The sequence below is a fragment of the Mirounga leonina genome, unplaced genomic scaffold (assembly GCF_011800145.1).
Source record: "Mirounga leonina isolate KUSES-001 unplaced genomic scaffold, KU_Mleo_1.0 Mir_268, whole genome shotgun sequence".
Classification (NCBI taxonomy): domain Eukaryota; kingdom Metazoa; phylum Chordata; class Mammalia; order Carnivora; family Phocidae; genus Mirounga; species Mirounga leonina.
Window position 1 is genome coordinate 6,979,537 of NW_023270649.1, and position 22,969 is coordinate 7,002,505.

Sequence of the window (22,969 nt, forward strand, 5' to 3'; positions counted from 1 at the left end):
TCGTGGGGCGTTGGCTGTCATCCTCAGACACGCACAAGAGCAGTGGAAAGTGTGAGGTGTCTAGCGCGTATGTTCCCAGCTCCGGGTGAACGAGGTGTGAAGGCCCACTCTCTTGTTTTGGCGCGGATACTCTACACAAGTATCCTTTTCGTGGTCTAGTTAGTGTCATGTTTTTTTGGCATTTTGTGAATGATTTTGTTGTTTTAAATGGCCCCCAACCATAGTGCTAAAGTCTGTCTGGGGATCCTAAACACAAGAAGGATGGGATGTGTCTTACAGAGAAAATAAGTGTGTCGGAGAAGTCTTCTCAGGCAGGAGTTACAGTGCTGTTGGCTGTGAGTTCCATGTTAATGAATCATCTACATGTATTAAATAAGGTGTCTTTAAACAGAAATACACATGAAATAAGGTTCTGTATTGATTGGTTGACCAACATGTTGCGAGCAGAAGCTCGCAGGAACCTAACCTTGTGTTTCCCCCAGGGCAGTGAGTCAGTATTTGCTCATTCAGTGTTTGTGGCAACTTTGTAGATCATAAGTACCATGAATAATGAGAATTGGCTCTGTGTGTGTGTGTATGTGTGTGTGTAGTGTAAGTTAGTAGAGAGCTTTTCTCCAGTCAGTCATTCAGGGCCCCGGGTGATGATGGAGTCTCCACCATCTTGCCGCTGGGCCATCCAGAACAGCGGTTTCAACGGGGGGCAGTTGTGCCTCTCAGGAACACTGGACAATGGAGGGGACATTTGTGGTTGTCACACCTGCGGGGGTGGTGCTACTGGCATCTAGTGGGTGGTGGCCAAGGGTGCTGCTAAACATCCTGTAGTACACAGAACAGCCTCCACGTCGAAGAATGATCGAGCCCCAATTGTTCCTAGTGCCGAGATCGAGAAACTCCAGTTAAGCTCATTGGAAGACTAGTACGAGTTGGTATGGATTCTTCTTCTAAATAACAAGGGACACAAAGTTGGGTCCCTTTCCTGTCCATAACCACTAAGCATCTCTGTAGTTTCCCAGCTTACGGGGTTCTGGAACAGAGCCACGATTGCTGTGTCGGAAACCTGCATAGCCCACATAGGATCCACTCACCAAAAAGCCAGGCCTGTGGTCTTGGGTGAAGAGACAACCCAGTTGTCTTCTCACTGAAGAAGAGCCCCCAGTCAGATGTGACTTACGGCCTCTGGGGTAAGGCTGCATTCAGCAGAGCCCGGCCAGCGTTCCAGAGGTCTGCCATGGGCAACCTGTAGGACCGTCTCTTCAGAACAGGTGTCTGGAGAATTTAGAGCCAGCTTGTCCATTTCCACAGTTCATGCCCATTTGAGGGTCTGGAGTTGAGTTTCAGAATTGTATTCCTGTCTTCGGTTGCAGGTGGAGTTACCCGGATGACGGTGTCATTGGTGGTCATCATGTTTGAATTAACGGGCGGTCTGGAGTACATTGTGCCCCTGATGGCAGCAGCCGTGACCAGCAAGTGGGTGGCCGATGCCTTCGGGAAGGAAGGCATCTACGAGGCTCATATCCACTTAAACGGGTACCCGTTTCTGGACGTGAAGGATGAGTTCACCCACCGCACGCTGGCCACCGACGTCATGCGGCCACGGCGGGGCGAGCCGCCTCTGTCCGTGCTCACCCAGGACAGCATGACCGTGGAGGACGTCGAGACGCTCATCAAGGAGACTGACTACAACGGCTTCCCTGTGGTGGTCTCCAGGGACTCCGAGCGCCTCATTGGGTTTGCCCAGAGGAGGGAACTGATTCTCGCAATAAGTGAGTAGAGAGGGGGACGCTCATGCTGTCCTAAGAGGCCAGTGGCCGCCTTTGTCCCCCCTGAGTTCCCAAAGAAGTTAGAGAGACTGCCAAGGTCCGAGGGCTTTAAGCTGGCGCTCTCACGCTTTCTCGCGCATATTCCTAGCCCCTGCGGATCTGGGTAAAATGCGGATTCTGGCTCGGTAGGTTTGGGGGGTGGCGGGGAGACCGCATTTCTCCCAAGCTCCCGGTTAATGCTGCGGCCGCTGTGAGGAACGATGTCTAGGGAGAGACCCGCTTGGCTGGAAAGTGACTGCGGCGTTTGCTCGCGGCCTCTGGGCCCCCCCCCCCCCCCGCTAGGTGGCCCGCCGCCGCTGCTGCCTTTTTAGGCACTTGTCAGGTGCAGCTGGGAAGGACGGAGACAGGAGAGTCCGGACTGGCCCCGGCGAGCTGCTCTCAGGGATAGACTTTCAGGCAGGCTCCTCGACGTCGAGGGTGAGTTCTTCGTCCCAGCCGCCTCCCTGGGCACCGCACAAGCCCTTCACTTCGCTTGGCGGCGTTATGTCCCACTCAGTACTCAGAGGCCCACGGGTCCGTTCTGTGTGACGCTTTTCCCCCCGGGGTGCCAGCTGGAAGCGGCGGGACCGAGGGGCAGGCTGCTGAGTCGGGAGGGGAGCGGGCGGGTGATGTCCGGGTGCCGTGTGCCCAACACGGTGGCTCAGAGAAGCAAGGCTGCCAGCTCTGCAGCCTAGGGATGCCTGCACTGCAAGGGAGGGGGAGGTAGGAGTCCCAAGGTGAAGGCCTGGGTGTGAGCCACGTGGAGACCTAGGAAGAAGGACAGCGAGCCTCGGAGACCCCCGCGGGGTGGAGTCCCCCCGGTGCTCGTGAGGCGGCAGGGACCAGCAGAGCCCCCCGCCCTGGGGTGCCGTCCCGCTCAGCCCACCTGCTGCCGCGATCGCCCCATCCCGGCATCTCATGGCCGGCTGGGGCCCACGACATGGCTCGTGTGGACGCTTGATGACTTTACCACGTATGTCGCCTTCCAGGGTGTTTAAGAAGTTTGCCGGGGTGGGACTAGCCCGGGTAGGATTGCCACACGCCCTACTGGGAACACACCTTCACCAGACGACCCTTTGCTTATCCCTGCCCTTGGTTAACTATTTCTGAGGCGCCCTCTCAATTTCCAAAATCTCTTTGGGATGTTAAATAGCTTTTCAAATATCTTTAAAGTATCTTCATCAAAGGCTTTATAAAAATAAGTTCGGATAGTAAAAAAAAAAAGTTGGGGTAAGCCGTATCCTCTAATTTTAGTTTGTTGCTCAAACGTATTTACCTCCCCCAAAGCAACAACTGGGTTTGTATTTTAGACCCGATAGCACATTTGTGCATATGTGTTCAGTGATGCTTGTCTTTATTATAGGTCCTGTCGCTTAACAGGTACGTGCCTTTGGGCATAAATATTGCCTTATAAATAATGAGGTTTGTTTTAAGTTGTGTGAGCAGGGTTGGGTTTGTTTTAAAATAATGTAATCAGCCGCCTTGAAAAATGTATGCAGTCCCTAAAGTCTTTTAAGCAAAAGCTGAAATTTAAAAACTAAAGTAACATCACTGGATCCGTTACCTATTGTGCAGCTAAGAGACAGCTTACTAATTTTGCTGAAACCCATTACTGTAATCAAGTGGGAAGCAGTAATTGTCATCAGCCGGCTTGTGAAGAAATTTAAGCTTGCCGACGGAGCGCGCTCTTAGAAGCTGTGTCTGGGATGTCTGAAGAGGCAACGCGCCGTGTAAATAACACCTATATGCTTTCCATCAGACTGATGGAAGTATAGAAGCTGCTGTTTACGCGGTTTGTGGAAAGACAAGGAGTGTTTCGCTCTAAGCAGTCAGAAAAGCGGTTTCCCTGATCTATGGAAATAGCAGAGTCCTGGTACCCTGGTGGAGAAATTTGTGACCTGTATTTGCAGAATTATGGGGCCTTTCGTGAATATAGAAATAGGACTTTAGCATTTATCTGGTGACTGTCTCATGCCAGTTTCATTTTCAGGGGAATTAGGAGCAAAGATTATAGATAGGTAGAACCAAGATAATTTGAATAAGAATGGTAAATGAGGCAAGTAGGGGGTTTTCTTACACATCATGTTAAAATTGTAGCAACTGGGGCACCTGGGTGGCTCAGTCGGTTAAGTGTCTGCCTTTCAGCTCAGGTCATGATCTTGGGGTCCTGGGATTGGTACTGCGTCGGGCTCCCTGCTCAGCGGGGAATCTGCCTCTCCCTCTGCCCCTTCCTCCTCCTTGTGCTCTCTCTCTCTCAAATAAATAAATAAAATCTAAAATAAAAAAAAATTGTAGCAACTGCTCACGTGAAGCTGAAAATGTTTTGTTATTTTCCAACCATCTCTGGAATACCAGACCGTAGCCGATGTCCTTGTTAGGGAGCAGTTACCCCACCTAAGACGTGCGGCACGCTTCCCCATCACATTCTGACACATGGGGCCACGTGTGACCCATGTGCAAATTCCCGGTAAAAGGGACTTTGCCTGTCGGTGCTGTTTGCAAATATGAGGCTCTTTCTGTGCTCAGCAGGGCTCAGACTCTTCTAGTCTTGAATTCTGCAATTAGGTGAGGACCGGTTCAGAGAGGACTCAGCGGGAAGCCGCAAAGATGATTAAAGGGATGGAAAGTTAGAGTCACAGGCAAGAGTTAAGGGAACCCTCATTTTTTTCGTCTGGTGGATGATTTAATGATGGTTCTCCAGCATGTGGAAGATGCTTACTTGCAGAAAGGGATCTGCGTCCAGAACTGAACGAAGTGTCAGATCTGTTGGAAGGGCTATTTAGGGATAAAGCGGTTTCTTCCTGGGAGGGCTGTTCATGATTGGACGAGGCCACACGCCCTTCCAACAGATCTGACACTGCCGCAGTAAACTGTAACTTATCATAAAATCATCTGGTTGTTCTTCTAAATAGTTTTTATTTTATTTTTATCACGTCTTCTTTGTACTGACCACCACTACAGTTGCTTTCAGTTTTTCACTTTAACATTTTTAGTTAATGACATCTGTTACATGGAAGCATTTTTGATGAACAGGATGATAGAGTATTCTCTCTCTAAAAATGTGATGACTCCAAAGTAGAGCTTCTCATCCTTAACACTCTTGACATTTGGGGCCGGATCATTCCTTCCCGTGGGGGCTGTCCTGTGCACCGTAGGGTGTGGTCTCTGACCACTAGGTGCTACTAAGCAACACCATCTCCCAGGTATGACAACCAGATATGGCTCCAGAAGTTTCCAAATGTCCCCTGAGGGTCAGGGCAACAGTGCTCCCGGTTGAGAACCATTGCTCTAAAAGCCATGGGAATAGCTTCCTGAATATGTGATTATTTCCGGCCTTAAAATTTCTTGGTGTCTGTCATAGTTTGTGAAATTTACTTTACCAGCACTCTTAATTCCCCTCTCTGTGCTTGGCGTTGCCATCGTATTGTCCACTAGAAAGTGGAAGTTACCTTAGTGGGTACTCACAAAATGTACCTCATTTTTCAGGAGCCTCCTGTATTAAGAACAGCTTAACTGACCTTTAAAACAATTAAAAATGAAGTTTATTACATTCTTATTTGTTTGCTTGTTTTATTTTTTAAATTTTTTTATTATTATGTTAGTCACCATACAGTACATCATTAGTTTTTTGTTTTTTTTTTTTTAAAGATTTTTATTTATTTATTTGACACAGAGAGACAGCTAGAGAGGGAACACAAGCAGGGGGAGTGGGAGAGGGAGAAGCAGGCTTCCTGCCGAGCAGGGAGCCCGATGCGGGGCTCGATCCCAGGACCCTGGGATCATGACCTGAGCCGAAGGCAGACGCTTAAAGACTGAGCCACCCAGGCGCCCCACGTCATTAGTTTTTGATGTAGTGTTCCATGATTCATTGTTTGTGCATAACACCCAGTGCTCCATGCAGAACGTGCCCTCTTTAATGCCCATCACCGGGCTAACCCATCCTCCTGTCTCCTTGTTTTAAAGATTTTATTTATTCATTTGAGAGAGACACAGAGAGAGCACAAGCAGAGGGAGGGGCAGAGGGAGAGGGAGAAGCAGAGTCCCCGCTGAGCGCTGAGCTCTGAGCTCCACGTGCGGCTCGATCCCAGGACCTGGAGATCATGACCTGAGCTGAAGGCAGACGCTTAACCGACTGAGCCACCCAGGCGCCCCCGTTTTTTAAAAGCAATACATATTCATAGAATATTGGGGAAATCAGAAGCAAAAGGGAAAATTAAAAAAGGCACCCACTTTCCCAACAGCATAGAAGGCCATGGTTAATATTTGGTGCATTTCCTTCTTATCTTTTGGGTCTTCTACTTATGTAAACATTGGGCATTTTGGGGGGGGTTTCTTTTTTTTTTTTTTAAAGATTTTATTTATTTATTTGACAGAGACGCAACGAGAGAGGGAACACAAGCAGGGGGAGTAGAAGGGGGAGAAGCAGGCTTCCCGCAGAGCAGGGAGCCTGATGCGGGACTCGATCCCAGGGCCCTGGGATCATGACCTGAGCTGAAGGCAGTCACTTAACCAACTGAGCCACCCAGGCGCCCTTGGGGGGGTTTCTTTTCCAACACAGGCTTCCCTGAGTCCCTGGGGTCTGGGAGTCTACACTCTTGTAGCGCTGGATCATCCCCAGGGTGGGGAGTTGGCTTAAGCTTTCCTACAGGAACTATTTCTTGTGCACCCGCCGTGTGCTGGCACTGTTCTAGTCGCTGGGAGGACGGGGTGGGGGGGGTCGGGGCAGGAGCCAGGCTCGGCTCTCTGTGAGCATACATGCTGTAGTTTGTCGCAGGCATTGTGGTGACCGATGGAGATTCCCTGTCCAAACCGGGAGTAGATGTTTGACCCTAGCAGAGAGAGGCAAAAAGCTTTCTTGCTGGTTCTTCCATTTGTCAGCTTTTGGCCTGTATGTAGCACCCCCGCTCCCACCATTGGGAGCGTTCCGATAAGTCTTGGTAGTAGAGTTCCAAAGAGGCCTGAGCCCAGCTGGGGCCTTCGATTCTTTGCGGCAGTGAACAGCTCGTGGGCTTCCCTTTGCAGTGTCTCCTACGTGAAATAGGCTCTGTTCCACACGGCAGGCAGAACCAAGTCCGCTGACGTTTAGTAGAACTACTCATTCATTCACCTGTTGCTTGATGCATGCATGCATGTGGCCAATAGCTGTTGTGTGCGTGCGTACTCTATACTAGGCATTGTCCAGGCCCTGGAAATGTACTGGTGAGCAGGGAATCACTGAACTAGCTGCTGGTAGAATCAGGGCTTCTAACCCAATCAGGAGACTCAGAGGAACTAGACGGTGGTTATTTATTTTGGCAAGTGGATCGACAGTTTACTCAGTTGTATTTGGTTTTAGGAGGGGTTCAGCAAATCATGTGTTCAGTTCTTGATTGAGGTTTGCGGCTTGATCCAGTCCTGATGAAGACTGATCCTTGATCCAGTCGACCTCATTGTTGAAATAGATGGGTTCCTGTCACATGGGGCTGTTAGAGAATTCTCGGTCTGCGAGAAGGAGCAGCGCCTAAGTACGTGTTGATGGTTGCCTCCTCGCCTCAGTGCTCTGGGCCGGAACTATCTTGATTTAGGAGAGAAATGTGCGGTGTGCATCACATAGCATCCACACTTGAAAACATGTTGTACCTTAGTGTCATCTGGTATTTGTGGTTGAATCCTATCCCATTTGATGTGACTACATTTAACCTGACCCACATAATGTGCCGGCATTTGCCCAGCGGGCCCACTGTTCCTCTTTTAAACAGAGACCCTTTTTCAAACTCAGCCTGACCTCGAATGCTGCCAGTTTTCCATTAGAGTACTCTATTGCAATAAACGGCCTTAGAGCAGGCAGTTAGATTTTTATTTTTCAAAGAACAATATCGGTGAATAGTAGTCTTTGAGAAGGCAAGAAATGTATTATAGAAACCAGGATCCATTTTAAGGCAAGCCTCACTGTACATTTTTCCTAACCTTTTCCCATGAACCAAAAGAAAGATTAAAATTCCAACAGAAGGAAAATCGCCTTGGAGAAATATCTTGAGACCGATGGATTTATTTCATGTGTGACTTAAAATAGCCTGGGTTTCTAGTACTGCATAAAGCTGTATTTCTAATGAGTTCCTGTTACCCTACTTTTCTTCGGCTTGCTTTTGCATGTCCTTGCCTACAGATAGAAAGAGGCTAATTGTTACCATAACAGTTTTACTATCTTTCTTTGAGGAATCCACAAAATGGTCCATTTTTAAGAGAGGAGATCCAAGAGGTGGGGGGAATGTGGCTTTTCTGGAGTTATTTCTTTGGTCCCAAGGGTCATATTTGGGAGTAAGCTGCATTTCTGGGCTGTGAGCCTGGGATGGTCCTATTGGTTTTTGTTCCTTTCAGGATTCATAATGCCATTTGGGCCAGTTAAAGGTTAGTTTGTTAAAAAAAAAAAAAGAAAAGAAAAAAAAGGAAAAACAACTTACTGAGGTCGTTGGGCAGCTAAGTGAGGTTTCTTGTCCTGTCCTACTTGAGCCCATGATGAGGTGAGCGAGTGTTAGGAAAGCAAGAGTAGAGGGCCCTGGGCCTTCTGGGTGCCCCGGAGCCCAGGAGGAGGCAGTAAATTCTCCCAAAGAAGTCACCCTGCTCAGGCCCACTTGTCAAGACTTTGGCAATGAACGATTGGGTCACAGCAGGGGGACCCTTGCACGGCATTAGCTTAAGAGAGATCACAATTTCACAGATGTTTGGCTGAAGCCCTTCATTAAGAACGTGGCATTTGCCCTCTGAACCCCTTCTCTGTGGGATTCTAGGATGCGGATAGAGGGAAAACGTGTGTTCCTGTGGGTGTGGGCTGGAGGGAGTTGCTAAGCAAGGGCCTCTGTGTGGCTTACTGTTCTGCTCACCCATTCTAGAGAACGCCAGACAGAGGCAGGAGGGCATCGTGAGCAATTCCATCATGTACTTCACGGAGGAGCCCCCTGAGCTGCCGGCCAACAGCCCGCACCCCCTGAAGCTGCGGCGCGTCCTCAACCTCAGCCCGTTCACGGTCACGGACCACACCCCCATGGAGACGGTGGTGGACATCTTCCGGAAGCTGGGGCTCCGGCAGTGCCTGGTGACACGGAGTGGGTGAGTGCTCTGGCCGGACTCCGAGGAGAACAAGATGAATGAGTCACGGTCTCCGTGCCCGGGGGCCTCGCGGGGCAGCCGGTGCCGCGGGAAGGCGGGAGAAACCTCCCGGTGGGGCTGCTGTCGGGCCGAGGCTGAGGCTTGAGTCAAAAAGGGGAGGAGCCAAAGGAGAAGGATTTGGGCTGCTTTTCTGCGGCCCCCGCCCCCGCCCCCGCCCCGGGTGGCTCTTGGCTCGGGGAGAAGGGACAGCCTGTTGTGCTCTCACGGGGTCTGGGCAAGCCTCCGCATCCCGGCGCCACGCAGACGCGGGCAGCGAAGGGCACAGGCTCGTGAGAAGACGAGGGCGCGCTCACCGGGCGCACCTAACAAAACACGGAGCACAGCCTGTGCACGGTGAATGGTTAAGAGCTACGTAAATGCTACGATAAATAGATGACTGTACCTTGAAGAAGTGCCGCCGAAGTTTTTGGTAGAAGTGGGCGGTGCCGTGAGGGCTGCAGCTTGCGAGCTGTGTCCCGTGGAACCCGGGGCGCCCTGGGCTGGGGGCGCCAGCGTCCCGAGCCGTCAGAAATCACACGGAACTTTTGACTCCCCCAAAACCTAACTACTGGTAGCCTGCTGTGGACCAAAGCCTTACCGATACCACGAACGGTGGATGAACCCACATTTTGTCTGAAAGTGTATTGCATACTGTGTTCGTACAGTAAGGAAGCCAGAGGAATTGTGATTAAGAAAATCGTAAGGAAGAGACAATACATTTATGGTATTGTCCTGTATGTTTTGAAAAAAGCTCTGCGTGTAAGTGGACCCATGCAGTTCAAACCCGTGTTGTTCAAGGGTCAACTGTATTCCTGTGCCCCTGGGTTCAGCTGGGGGCAGTTTTCTGCATTCACCTGGAATTTCTCATGGATGACATGACCCATAAGCAAATGGGAAGTTCACATTCTGCTCAGATTGTTCCCTAATACAGTGATCTGTTCAGAACAACCGCACGTTTTCAGAACAACCGTTCCCGAAGAGCTGGGAGATCTGGTGGCCCCCATGGCTTAGTCACTGCCGAGGCAATATTACTTTTGCTTTGTGTTACCACAAGCCAGGAAACTAGCATTGCGAAGATGGAGGGTTCGTGATGGCCTGAGAGGTGCCGTGCCCCAGGGGCCCTTCTTTGGGCTCAGAGGTGCACCCCGAATCCCACGGCTTCGGAGGCTTGGGTAGAGGAGGAGACTGGCTCAGTCAGGGTAGCCTGGAAGCTAGGGTTGTCCACCCAGCGTATTCCTCTACAGGCTGAGGGGAGGAGGTGGGCTGGGCTGTGGAGACCTTGGCACTCTAACTGTGTCGAGGCCTTAACTCTCTAACGTAGTTTACACTGCGGAGCCCATGCTCCAGTTTAACCAAGCAGTTCTCAACCCCGGGTGATTTTGCCCCCCAAGATTTTGGATGTCCCAGCTGGAGAGAGGGGATGCTCCTGGCACTTAGTGGGTAGAGACCGGGGATGCTATTCGAGAGCCTGCAGTGCATGGGACGGCCCGCATTGCAACGAAGACTCACTGGCCTAGAAGGTCACTCGCTCTGGATCTCAGTGACCGTGGACTAGGTGCCCGTGAACAGCCAAGTGAGCCCTCCTTACTCACTCGCTTCCTTCCTACTGTCCTGGCTGTGTAAGGGGCCGAATGTGCGCACTGACCCAGAGAACCCCTGGCCCACACGACAGGTGTCCTCAGCTCTGACTGCAGCTGGGGGAGTGTGTTGCACATGGGAGGGACAATCGGTAAGCAACAAATACATGTTTGGGGCTAGAGATCACTTCTGCTGGTGATTTTTAAAGGCACTCAGTGGGCTGCCGAATTCCCCCAGAGGATTAAAGCTGTAGGTTAAACCCAGAGTGCTGGGGCCACTGCAGTTACTGATCCCTCGGGTCTGGGAGGGGCCTGTGAATCCGTATTTCTAGCAAGCTCCCGGGTGCTGCTGCTGGTCGGGGACTCCACTTGGCCAAACGCTCTAACCCATTTACATACCTGAATTTCCAGCGCCCGGCATAAATACTGTGATCACCCGTGGCGTCTCAAGTGCATAGCAGTTTCTCTTTTCCTTTAAAATAATAATCCAATGTCAGTTATCATTGGAATTTCCAGTTCTGGCAGGAAATTCTGCCCTTAACGCCCGCTCACACCTCACGCAGCCCCATGAGGTTTTCCTGTGAAGATCAGGGTGCCGAAATTGGCTCCGAATGTTCTGCGAGAAAACAAAATCGCACTCTTTCTCGCTCTACATATTTTAAACAAACACAGATGCTGATACGTAACTGCTGGCAAGGGGATCCTTGTTTGCGGGCCTTTCATCTCCTCGGGCTTTCAGCCAGGGCAGGCATGTCTTGAGCCAGCTTGCGTTTTTGATGTATTCCGTCACCATGTGCCTTCCCTGCTCGTGGCGAGAGCCCCAGCTCGTCCTGTGGACCTGCATCGTCTGCAGGATTTCTCGAGGCCTGGGCTCCAGAGGTCATCGTGAAACCACACCAGGAATCACAGAAGGCTTTGTCCCCCGAAGGCCCCGAGTCTGCGGAGCCTCCGGTGGCTAAGCCTGCATTTGGGTGCGATCTTCCCCACAGAGATTCTCGACCGGCAAAGCGGGCGGGGGAGGTTGAGTTAGCTTTCCCCAGGCCTGCTAGGTGGGCCCCCAGGACTTAGACGGGGTGGCCTTCTCAGAAGAGCCCGGCTATTCTAATTGGATATGTACATGGTCATAGATTGGCCGTTTATCATTCCCTCGATTCACTTGAACTGCCACCCAAAGGGGCCGGAAGTTCAGACACTTGATTTAATAGGACACATCCTGCCACTAAGGATCTCTGCTGGATTTGATGTTGCCTCCTTCCGGCTGGATGTTCAGCTTTTCTCTTTTGCAATAATTGTTCTAAGCCAAGAGTGCTCTGAATTCGTATTTCCCCAGAAGTGTTGCGAGCAGCTTGACTTTCCCGTGTTATAGTTACAGAGCTTTAAGATGGGAGGTCGTCCAGACTGCTCCAGGGTGAAGAAAGGCAACAAGACCAGACTTTACAGATATGGGAGGTGTGTGTGTGTGTGTGTGTGTGTGTGTGCGTGCGCGCGCGCGCGCATGTGAGATAGAGTCCTCATGGCTTTGCAAACACTAACAAGCCCTACTTTTTCAAAGTAACATTCGCTTCATCACCCTCTTTCTGGGTGTCTCTGGCTGAGACCTGGCGAAGGCTCAAAAGGTGTCTAAAAAATAATAAAGCCAAGGAGCTCGTCATCTACTACGGAACACGGACATAATCCGATTTGGGTGGTGTTACCCAGGTGTTCTAGAGGGCAAGGTCCCGAGCTGGGCTTTCAAGGAGAAAATGGCAAAGGACAAAAGAGCGGTGTCAGTTGAGAGGCTGTCTGCTAGTTGGTGATCGCCAGCAGCGGAGCCCCCCCCCCCCACCGCAGAGGACCATCCCTTAGCTGCCCCTGCTCCGTGGACACCGCTGCTCACGTTGCCTCCCATTTCTCCTCCGACCCCAGCTCTCTTAGCGGCGTATTACAGGCACACGTTGCTCGCCTTTTTACTGTCCTTTTTTCATTTTAAATGCCGCGGAACAACTGTGTGGACTGAATTGCGTCCCCCCAAATTCATATGTTGAAGCCCCACACTCCACCGTGACTGGGTTTGGAGATGGGGTCTTTAAGGAGGTAATTAGAGTTAAATGAGGTCCTCAGGCTGGGACCCTGATCTGATCAGACTGGTGTCCTAAGGACAGGGAGAGGCAACGGGCAACAGGGATGTGCGGGCCCAGGGAGGCCACGTGAGGACTGCGAGCCAAGGAGAGCGGCCTCTGGAGAAACCAAACCTGCCAGCACCTTGGTCTGGGCCTTCTAGTCCCTGGGACCGTGAGAACGATCATTTCTGTGGTCAAGCCACCCAGTCCGTGGTGCTTCGTTACGGCCGCTGCGCTAAGTCAGGACCCCGACTCCGCTTGGCTGGTGTAGTGGAGCAGCGTCTTGTTTTACAGGACCTCTTCAACCTTACTGCATTTTGATGAATTTTAGAAATGTACTTAAAGTAATATAGGAACACGGTTGAAGCCAAGTAGCTCTAAACGGATGGAACAGAAAGCAGTTCCTGGTTTTACCCTTTTGCACCAGCACCCCTCTCTTTTCAGGGGGCCACTTTTCTCCCACAAGGGTTTGTTTTCTTTAATTAAGAGACTATTTTTTAGAGCAGTTTTGGGTTTATAGAAGAATTGAGCATAAAGTACAAGGTTCCCATATACCCTCTCTTGTTCCCTCCATTTCCCTTATTAACATCTTGTATTTGTTTTATCTGTTGCCTTTGATGAATTGATATTGATACACTAACTCAGGTCCCTAGTTAACATTAGGGTTCGCCCTTGGTGTGGTATGTTCCGTGGGTTTTGATAAATGGAGAATGACCTGCATCCACCATTCTGGTATCACACAGGTGGTTTCTCTGCCCTAAAAATCCTCTGTGCTCTACCTCTTCATCCCTCCTCCCCTCCCTCCGACCCAGACAACTACTGATCTCTTTACTGTCTCCATACTTTTGCCTTTTCCAGAATGTCCTAGAGTTGGATGTGGCCTTTTCAGACTGGCTTCTTTCACTTAGTGATACGCATTTAAAGTTCCTCCATGGCTTTTCATGGCTTGACAGCACGTTTCTTTCTTTCTTTTTTTTTTTTTATATTTTATTTTTATTTTTATTTTTTTTTATTCTTATGTTAATCCCCATACATTACATCATTAGTTTTAGATGAAGTGTTTCATGATTCATTGTTTGTGCATAACACCCAGTGCTCCGTGCAGAATGTGCCCTCCTCAATACCCACCACCAGGCTAACCCATCCTCCCACCACCCCCCTCTAGAACCCTGTTTGTTTTTCAGAGTCCATCGTCTCTCATGGTTCATCTACCCCTCCGATTTCCCCTGCTTCATTCTTCCCCTCCCGCTACCTTCTTCTTCTTCTTTTTTTTTTTCTTAACATATATTGCATTATTTGTTTCAGAGGTACAGATCTGAGATTCAACAGTCTTGCACAATTCACAGCGCTTACCAGAGCACATACCCTCCCCAGTGTCTATCACCCAGTCACCCCATCCCTCCCACCCCACCCCCCACTCCAGCAACCCTGTTTGTTTCCTGCAATTAAGAATTCCTCATATCAGGACAGCACGTTTCTTTTTAGCGCTGAATAATATTCCATTGTCTGGAGGGACCACAGTTTAGGTATCTATTCACCTACTGAAGGACATTCAAACCTTGGCAGCTATGAATCAAGCGTATGTCTTCTATGAGTTAACGAAATTATTTTATATCCCCACTAAACTGTAATTATACAAGATTAACAATGACTCAATCTATCATTCAATATCCAATTCATATCAAATTTCAATCCAGAATTCTTTGAGGGTTCACACATTGCATTTGGTTGTTTTGCCCCTTTAGTTTTTCATCTAGAACAGTTTCCTGCCTTTTTCTTTGTTTGTTATTTATGCACAGATTTTTTTTTTTTTTTTAAGAATCCAGATCAGTAGTCTCACATTCCGAATCTGATTGCTTCCCCGTGGTTTGATTTGGTTGAAGTGGTTTCTGCTGACATGCTTACATAGATGATGTCACAATGTCAGCTTTCCCAGCTTTGTTGGTGATTAGCTCTGCCACTTAGATAAGGGGGTGGTGGCCAGAGCCCTCCATTGTAAAGGGACATTTTTCTCTCTGTACGTAATCTGTGAAGGGATCCTTTGAGGCCAGGTGAATTTTTTGTTTTCCAGCAACCGTTTACCCAGTGGTTTTGGAATCCATGGATAATTATTGACTACACTAATTATTATATTGGGGGTTACAGAATGTCGATTTGCTAATTCTGTCTTGCTTTTGTACATTTCCCCCTGATTTTTGGATCATCACGATAGAGTCGTGAGGCTTTCAGCGCTTTGACATCCATGCTTTTCAAGTCCCCTTTTGCGATTTTCCTCTCTCCTGCAGATGTTCCCATGAGATAGAGGGGAACAGGTAGTGCCCGCTGTCACCCCCAGGGTCACAGATGGGCAAACTAAGACCAGAAAGCAATCACTTTTTCAGGGTTGGTTAAGGTCCAGTGTGGTCAGGGACAAAGAAGTCAGAATTCTAGCCTGACAGTTTCACTACCCAGCATCCATTTCCTCTTCATATTCCCTTCTGTTTCACAGGAGATGACTTTGACTACTTTGGCTTTAATTAAATACATCACAGTGTTTTGCGATTGTGTTTTCTGATGTGGGGGCATATCATTATTTTACACAGATACAGAGTAGAAATCTTTCGTGTTAATAGCTACACAGTATACCAGTGTTAGCCTGACACTGTTTAGTTCTCATTCTTTTTTTTCTTGGGTGTGCTGGTGACAGGACGAGCAGCATCTTGCAGACTCGTTTGGCCAGTGGAACTTTCTTTCTCCAAAGAAGCTGTGCACATCCGCTTCTTTCAAACCTTTTACTTTACTGAGGGGACATGATTTGTACCAGCAGGTGGTCATTTAAGTAGTTAATAAAATCGAGATTGAGGCAAGGGCTGCTGGGAATGGTTGTGCCCGTGTGTTCTACACACTCCAGGGCACTCTTTACATTGTCGTGTTTGTGCACGGCGCTCCTTGGGGTTGTGCAATGTGTAGTCTAGGGGGCCTTACATAAGGAACCTTGGGAAGAGGCCTTGTTTTTGCAAGTTGAAAGCAGTGGAATTTTGGAAGAGGAGGTCATTCACGTGTTTGGCCAGAGATATGAATGTCAAACTTTACCCATCCAGTATGATAGATTTAAAATAGGACCAGTCGTTATCTTCTACCTAAAATACCTTATACTTGCAATTTCTGTGATGTGGTCCAGTTTCGACAATGGCTTTCACAAGCCCTTTCTCAATTGATTATAGTCTTGAAATTTAGGAGAGCGTATTAGTCATCGTAGGTTTATTGCGGTAATTAACAAGCTTGCCATCTTAGTGGCCCTAACACAAGAGCGATTCATTTCCCCCCCCCCCCCCACGTCACATCCAGTGTGGGTTTCAGCAGGCGTGGGCTCTGCACCACATAGTCATCCAAGGACCCAGGTCTTTGAATCTGGTGGCTGCTAAGTCAGTCCTCTGTGACCTCAGAGTCCTTCACTGGCTCCTCTCTGCCTCTGCTTGCCACCTGAGAGACAGTGTCAGGAAATGTGCAGGTGACCCGGGAGGGGCATCTCCCCTCTCTACCTACATGCCATTGGCCAGAGCTCGCTCAGTTGTCCCCACCCGACTGCAAGGAAAGCTGGGAAATGTCTCGCTGTGCATCCAGGTAGAAAAGCCCTGGGGTTAGGGCAGGCATGAGTCAATATTGCAGAGCTGACCCCTGTTCTCTATTTTGTTTCTTCTCCAGGAGACTTCTTGGCATCATCACGAAAAAGGATGTTTTGAGACATATGGCCCAGATGGCAAACCAGGACCCTGAATCCATCATGTTTAATTAGAAACAAGGTGGCATTTATTTTGAGAAAAACACAACTGTGTCATTTTAAAAGAAATAAACAAATGATATGTTATTATTCTAATGAACGATTGTACGCTGGGGGCAGTGGAAACAAAAGCTTTGTTTGGAAAGGAAGAAGGATGAAACCTTTTTTAAAAAAAGACATCAATGAGTAGGCATTTTGTAGTTTTAACCCCTTGTGAGTTTCCAGCTGTGTTTCTTAATGAGTTTATTAACTGCCATGGGGGCATGGGGGTGGGTGTAAACGATGTGGTTTGTCCAAGGACATGGAACTGAGTCCAGAAACGTTTGCCCCTTGTGTTTAAGGCTGATGTTTGTGAAGCTTTGAGTCCAAAAAGGCAAAGGAGTATTGGCCCGTTAGCATCTTTTATTTATCGGTTCCTGAAGTTTTGCTGCTATTTTACTGAATCGGACTAAAGATACTCACACTTACTTTGTTGGAAAAGACAAGAGAGATTAAATTGGAACATAGTGAAAGCTGAAAGTTTTTTGCCAGCTGGTTCACTCATGACCATCCAATTTCTTGCTCCTGTTCTCAGCCTAGTGTTTTGCTTCTCCATCAGTTTCCGAACCAACATCCAGGGTCTCCTGCAGTGATGAGTATGAAGAAATCATTTCTCTGTGCAAGACCAGCATCTTGGGACTGCATAATGAACTATTGGCATGTTTAGTGCTGCCCGTATTTCCTCCCACACAAAGGGATTCCTCCTGATTTTGAGGGTATACACACCTGCTCGTTGTGTTGCAGACGTGTTGCATGTGCTTCACCTGTTTATTGCTGTTGCCCGTGCATTCCTAAATATTGAGCAGTCCAGCACTTTCCATGGGCCATATCCTATATGCTGCCAGCTTGTCGTAAGTGTGCTTTAATTTCCAAATAGCGTACATGAGGGTCAAAACAGGCCACCCGGTGTTACTACTTACTTTTCCTTTCAGATCTTATTAAATATGGCTGCAGAGAGGGTGAGGCATACGAAGTCTCAGTGGGAACTCCTCCAAATGGATTGCAAGAGAAATACTAAATTGATTCTAAATCTGTTCCATTATCTTCTCCGTAGGATGTAAAACGTCCGGCTTTAATGTCTAAGCATGCACTTTCATGCTCGTACACAGAGCACAGAGGGCAGAGTTAAATCATAGCCAGTTTGAGCACTGGGCATCTTTGTATTGAACTTATGGTGCATTTATCTCTTTAGTCAGGACTTCGGTCTTTTCTGGGAGAAGGCACGTCGCTGTGGTTTAGGTCCACGGTGTGATCTGTGTGAGTATGATTGCTCCCACTTTGCCCCTCACATCAGTCTTGGCTCTTCCCAGCCCACTGAGAGGCCCTCACCCTTTGCAGCCTTGTTACCGGATGTTGACGTAGCAGGTGTGCGTTTGGTGGCAAATAATGGAAAAATCCAACAGACAGTGGAGAGTTGAATGAGAAACCCGGGGGTCAGGCACTCTCGTCTCTCTCTGTATTATCATCAAGGATTCATGCCCTTTGGTATTGTTTTCTGCCATCCTTTGTCCTCTGGCTCATTGCCTCTGAGCCACAATGTGGTTACTGAGCTGCCAGGTAGGATGTCTGCTTCTTAGACAGGAAGAGGGAGGAAGAGGCCTGTAACAAGGCGCAGTGCCCGTATCAGGAAAGCGAAACTTTCCCAGAGATGCTCAGCTTGCATCTATTGGCTAGAATTCTGTCACATGACTCCCCTTAGCTGCATGTGAATGTGGGAAGGAAGGTTTTTAGCTAGACATATTATTCTCTGAATGAGATTTAGATTCTGTTAATAAGGAAGGGGGGTTGGTCCTGGGGAGGGAATGCTGTCCACTGGATTGGGTGCCATCATCGTGTCCCTGTCGTCGTCCTTCCTGTCCTCCTTACCCTCTTTCTTGCTAAAGCCTCTAGACACTCTCTTCTCACCTTATAGTTTCCCACCCCTTCTGTCAGATTTGACCTAGAACTGCCAGTCAGAAGCCATCATTTCTTAGCCCTAATAAAAACCTAGAAACTTCTAGTTGGTATAAGAAAATGTACTGACATGTTCTCTGGGTTAAAAAGTCAGGGCACCTGGGTGGCTCAGTTGGTTAGGCAACTGCCTTTGGCTCAGGTCATGATCCTGGAGTCCCAGGATCGAGTCCTGCATCAGGCTCCCTGCTAGGCGGGGAGCCTGCTTCTCTCTCTGACCCTCCCCCCTCTCATGTGCTTTCTCTCTCTCTCTCTCTCTCTCAAATAAATAGATAAAATCTTTAAAAAAAAAAAAAAGTTAAGTCAGACCATGCTGGCAAACTCTGGAAGATTTGTTTCTGTGATTGGTTGGCCTCCTCCAAACTAATATCAAAGAGCCACTTCATTGTGGAAATACCAGTCAGTAGTAGAGAATTCAGTCTTCGTGTCTCGTTCCCGGCATGTAAGTATAGAGTAACAGATCCTAATATTAGTGTTGTTACTGGGGTTTCCATGGAACACATGCAAGTGAAGCTGGATTCTTCTGGACTTTAAATCCTAAAAGGTCTTAAAGATTGCTTCATGTAGTTCCCTCTTAACTTCCACGTGGCCTCCCAAAAGACTATTAGTCATAGCCTGGATTTATATAATCCGGGACGCCCTTTAGCTGAAATAAGGAGCTTCAGAAGGGAACACAAAACAAGTGAACAGAGCCAAAGGTCAGTGAAACCACAGAATTTCCTCCTCCTCCAGCCGACGCCATGGAGGGATGAAGGGACAGTTTACTCCGGGCCAAGGTCGCCGAGGGGTGTTGTGTTGTGTCCTTCTCCCCAGTGCTTAGTGTAGAGAAGTCCACAGATTCATGGGAAACCATTGAGTGCTACTTGACTCAGATAACCTTGTTTTCCTTCATAAGTCAAACCTCTCATTTGTTGTGGGGTTCGGGCTCTTGGCGACAGAAGGCCGGGGTCAGACAGGTAGGTGAAGGTCAAAGATGGGGGAGTTGATTGCCTTTCTCCTCTAGAGCCCTAACTCCCCTTTGTGGTCCACTTGCCCACTGGCCTGGGGTCTCAGACCAACTCGATGGGGGACAGGCTCCCGAGCTCTTTGTCACTCTTTCTTGTGAAAGTTCGCGGGTAGGGATTCTGAAGGTATTTGCTGTGTCCACGTGTAGAACTTCATCCACTTTACCTGGTGATCTGATGAGCAAGAGGAGTAGAAGTGAGATGTGGAAGTAAAATAAACATTTCTCAGAATAATGTGTTTTTATCTTTTTCCAGAACCAAAGCCTTTAGACTTTTGTAGAACTTTCTGGATTCTTTCTGAATCAGTGTTTTATGTAAATAAACATAAATGAAGAATGGAAAAGGAGTTCTCTGACGAGGCACATCAACCTATTTCTTGTTCTCCCTCTCTGCTACGAAGGAAATGTGTTGTAGAAGGACAGACACCAAATAAAGAGTATCCCGAAAGGGACATTCAAATTTCTTGCGTTTTTCAGCGCATCCCCTGGGACTGCAGATGGGCGCATGGCATTAATGAAAAGGTAAATGTGTTAGAGGCAAATCACTATTCAGTGTTTGCTGTTACTCACCACCAGGCAATCTCAAAGACCTCTATTTAGTACTTCCCAAAACCCTTACGAAGGAGAAGACATCTCAGTAGATCTATTTTTGGCCCTAAGAAGTCACAGAAACCGAAAAATTTGTTTTGCTTAGGTGAGAACTGGTTACTTTACATTACCAACATGTGCAAATCTGCTCAGTACTCATTATCAGATGCCGAGCTGGAAACGATGAGAAACGCAAGGAGGAGCACTATCGAGTTACATAATTGTAATAGTATGCCTTCATTTTAATTTCACGTGGGCAGGGTTTTATCACCCTCCGCTCCGAGGCTTTGAAATGATTTACATGGGGGAGGGGGGAGCATGTGTATCTAACTTGGGAACATTAACCAGACTCCATTTTCACCGGTGTAGTAATAACTATTTATTTGCCGTCCTAGGTGTGCTGGGAATGAGCCTACATGAGACTTTTATGAGATCTATTCGCATTTGGTGTTGGAACAACCACATAGCAATGTGGTTTTTTTTTTTAATTGTAACCTTCTGTGTAAACATTGGCACCTTATTAAAAATTAAATGTTTGAACTTTACTTTTAAAAATAAAACAAGCACAGTCCTCAAGAAGCATGTTGTAAATGGAAGAGATACTGATTTCGCAGCATGTTTCTGCCCAGCAGAACCTCTGGAAACCTGATTCCGATGACGGCTCAAGTATCCGCGGAAGTTAAAGACTGATTCTTAAGATTTTCACGCAAGATGGTAACGTCAGTTTGGTCAGCTTTAAAATCCCTTGATCTTAGCCTGGTGGGTGATGGCCAAATAACAGTTCAGACTGGGGCTATAAAAAGTCCAAGGATGGGGCAGGACCACTGTCCCCGGGCCATCTGTGTTTCTGCCCTGTGCACAGAGGCTGGGCAGGACAGCTTGGGCCATGGTCGAACATTAATTCTGTCCCCGCTTCAAACTTTTTAATCTATGACTTCGGGAATCACAAGAGCTTAAATCATGTCCTTCCCTACCAGTTGCTTTTTTTAATTTTCAACTTTACAAAAATACGAAGGAAAAAACACAGAGAATGCCCACATCTCTTTGACGATCTAGAAGAAGCAGTGAGAGGAATCCCTTCTAATTGGGGGAGGGAGCCAGCCTGGGGACAGCTTAGGGAAGATCGTCCTCAGCACAGGGGCCAGCAAATACAAATGCCCTGAGGTGGAAACAGGCCTAACTTCCTGGGGTCCCACCAGGGGTGAGTGGCTGCGGGATGGGTGGTGCTTGCGGAGAGAGTGTGGGGTATTTGAAGTTGGTTTTGTTTTTCCTTCGGTGGGAGGCTAATACAAGCAGATGCTTCCAAGTTTCACAGGGCCAGGTACAGACAAGGAATTTAGAGGAAGGACGTGCTTTGACTTGCATTGTACATGAACCGTTCTGGCTGTTGTATAGCGGGACTGGAAGTCAGGAATCTGGCGAGGAGGCTATTTCAAGTATACAAGTTATGATGGAGGCTTGTCCCAGAGAAGCTCTTGAATTCTGGACATATTTCCGGGTAGAGCCAACAGATTTGCCGGTGGAGTGGATATAAAATGGTACGACTACGTTGCCGTTCACTGACGTGGGCGAGACTAGGCGAAATGCTACATTGGAGAGCTCTGTTGGACACCGAAGTCCAGAGTTCCGGGGAATCGTTGAGGTTGGAGACCTAGGTCAAGCCATTGGCGCATATCAGTGGTATTAAAGCCCTGCCTGGAAACTTCCATGGCCTAATGATACCCTAAGAGCAAACAATCAACATTCTGACAGAATTTCAATAGTGAGTTTTCAGGGAGTCATGCTGACTTAGTGATAGGACTGCACTTGAATTCCAGCTCCACTGCCTTTTGGCTGTGTGACATTGTCAAAGGGACTGAACCTCTCTGAGCCTAGATTATCCCATCTCTGTCAAGTGAGCTGTTGCTCCTGACCAGCAGCGTGGCTGTGAGAATCAACGAGAGACACCGTACATAAGGCACTTGGCATGGACCATTTCACATTATGAAGCCCTCCAGGTGGCTTTAGTTGGAAATTAATTTTATGTTGTTTTCAGTTGAATTGTAAGACCCCTAAAATGAGTAACAGATCGGGCTAACCAATTGGCCTTCTTTCCAGCTCTATCTGCAGTCATTTCCAAAAACTCGAAAGGAAACAAAACACACAAAAACTCAGATCTCTTAAGGAAAGTCCAAAAAAAAAAGCCTCATTGACTCCAAAGTAATGGTACATTATTAGAAAAGAAATCACTTGGTAAGAAATTCCATTTCTCTGTAGCTTTGTATCGGCTCGGAGAGCAGGAAAGCATAAATATGCATGGATACTGAACTATTGATTAGCTTAAAATTTGGAGCAAGAGTTCACGAAACACGAGACTGTGTGTAACTTGCTTCTTTTCAGACAACATAAAACCCAATACCACTGCACCTCCAGACAGAAAAATCTCTCCAGCGTGGTGTTAATGTAGAAATAAGTCTCATTAGTAAAAGTCATGAAAGCCCAGCCTTCTGTGGGCCTTGGCTATTTCCCCTCAACACGATGTAGTTAAAAACCAGAGGGGGAGAATGAACAAACAGAATTTGTCCGAAAGGTGACAACCCATCAGTTTTAATTCTGGGAGTTTAGCTAGAGCTAACCAGAATGGCTTCGCAAATAAACGTCTGGGTCAGGCAGGCTTCTTCCTGGGCTTTCATGAATTGAGACGGGACCAGAAACTTCCATGGCCTCCTGGGGCAACGTGCTCTGGCCGAGCGCAGGGGAGCCCGGCACGCCTGTTACAGCTCGTCCCCAGTTCATTGGTAGTTAATTGGCTAGAAAGAAGCTACCATATGTGAAAGCAGATAGGGAGCATCTATTCTTGGCAGTTCCTCAACATTGCGTTTCATTAAAGAAATGGTCTTTTCTTTGCGAATGAGCAATAAGCAAAGAGCACCTTGTGGGGATTTCCAAACCCCTTTAGTCAGGCTTTGGCTCACAGAGCGAAGGGAGCAATTTCGATGTGATTCCAGCATTTGTTATGGAACACATATTCCAAAGATTAAACAGCCGCC

The 22,969-nt window shown here is 48.0% G+C and overlaps 1 protein-coding gene and 1 long non-coding RNA gene across 3 annotated transcripts in view; both read left to right on the forward strand.

Annotated features, from left to right (window-relative positions):
• Window positions 1–18,514, forward strand: part of CLCN4 (chloride voltage-gated channel 4) — a 67,854-nt gene extending 49,340 nt beyond the window's left edge. For both annotated transcript variants that reach the window (XM_035029688.1, XM_035029687.1), the window contains 3 exons: window positions 1,365–1,763; window positions 8,669–8,885; window positions 16,285–18,514. In XM_035029688.1, the coding sequence (XP_034885579.1) occupies window positions 1,365–1,763; window positions 8,669–8,885; window positions 16,285–16,375 (707 nt within the window). In that variant the 3' untranslated portion in view covers window positions 16,376–18,514. The remainder of the gene's footprint in view (window positions 1–1,364; window positions 1,764–8,668; window positions 8,886–16,284) is intronic.
• Window positions 18,515–18,582: 68 nt separating this feature from the next.
• On the forward strand, window positions 18,583–20,500 carry LOC118026700. Its single transcript, XR_004683657.1, has 2 exons — window positions 18,583–19,874; window positions 20,336–20,500. It is a non-coding gene; the product is annotated as an uncharacterized LOC118026700 (long non-coding RNA).
• Window positions 20,501–22,969: the final 2,469 nt, after the last annotated feature.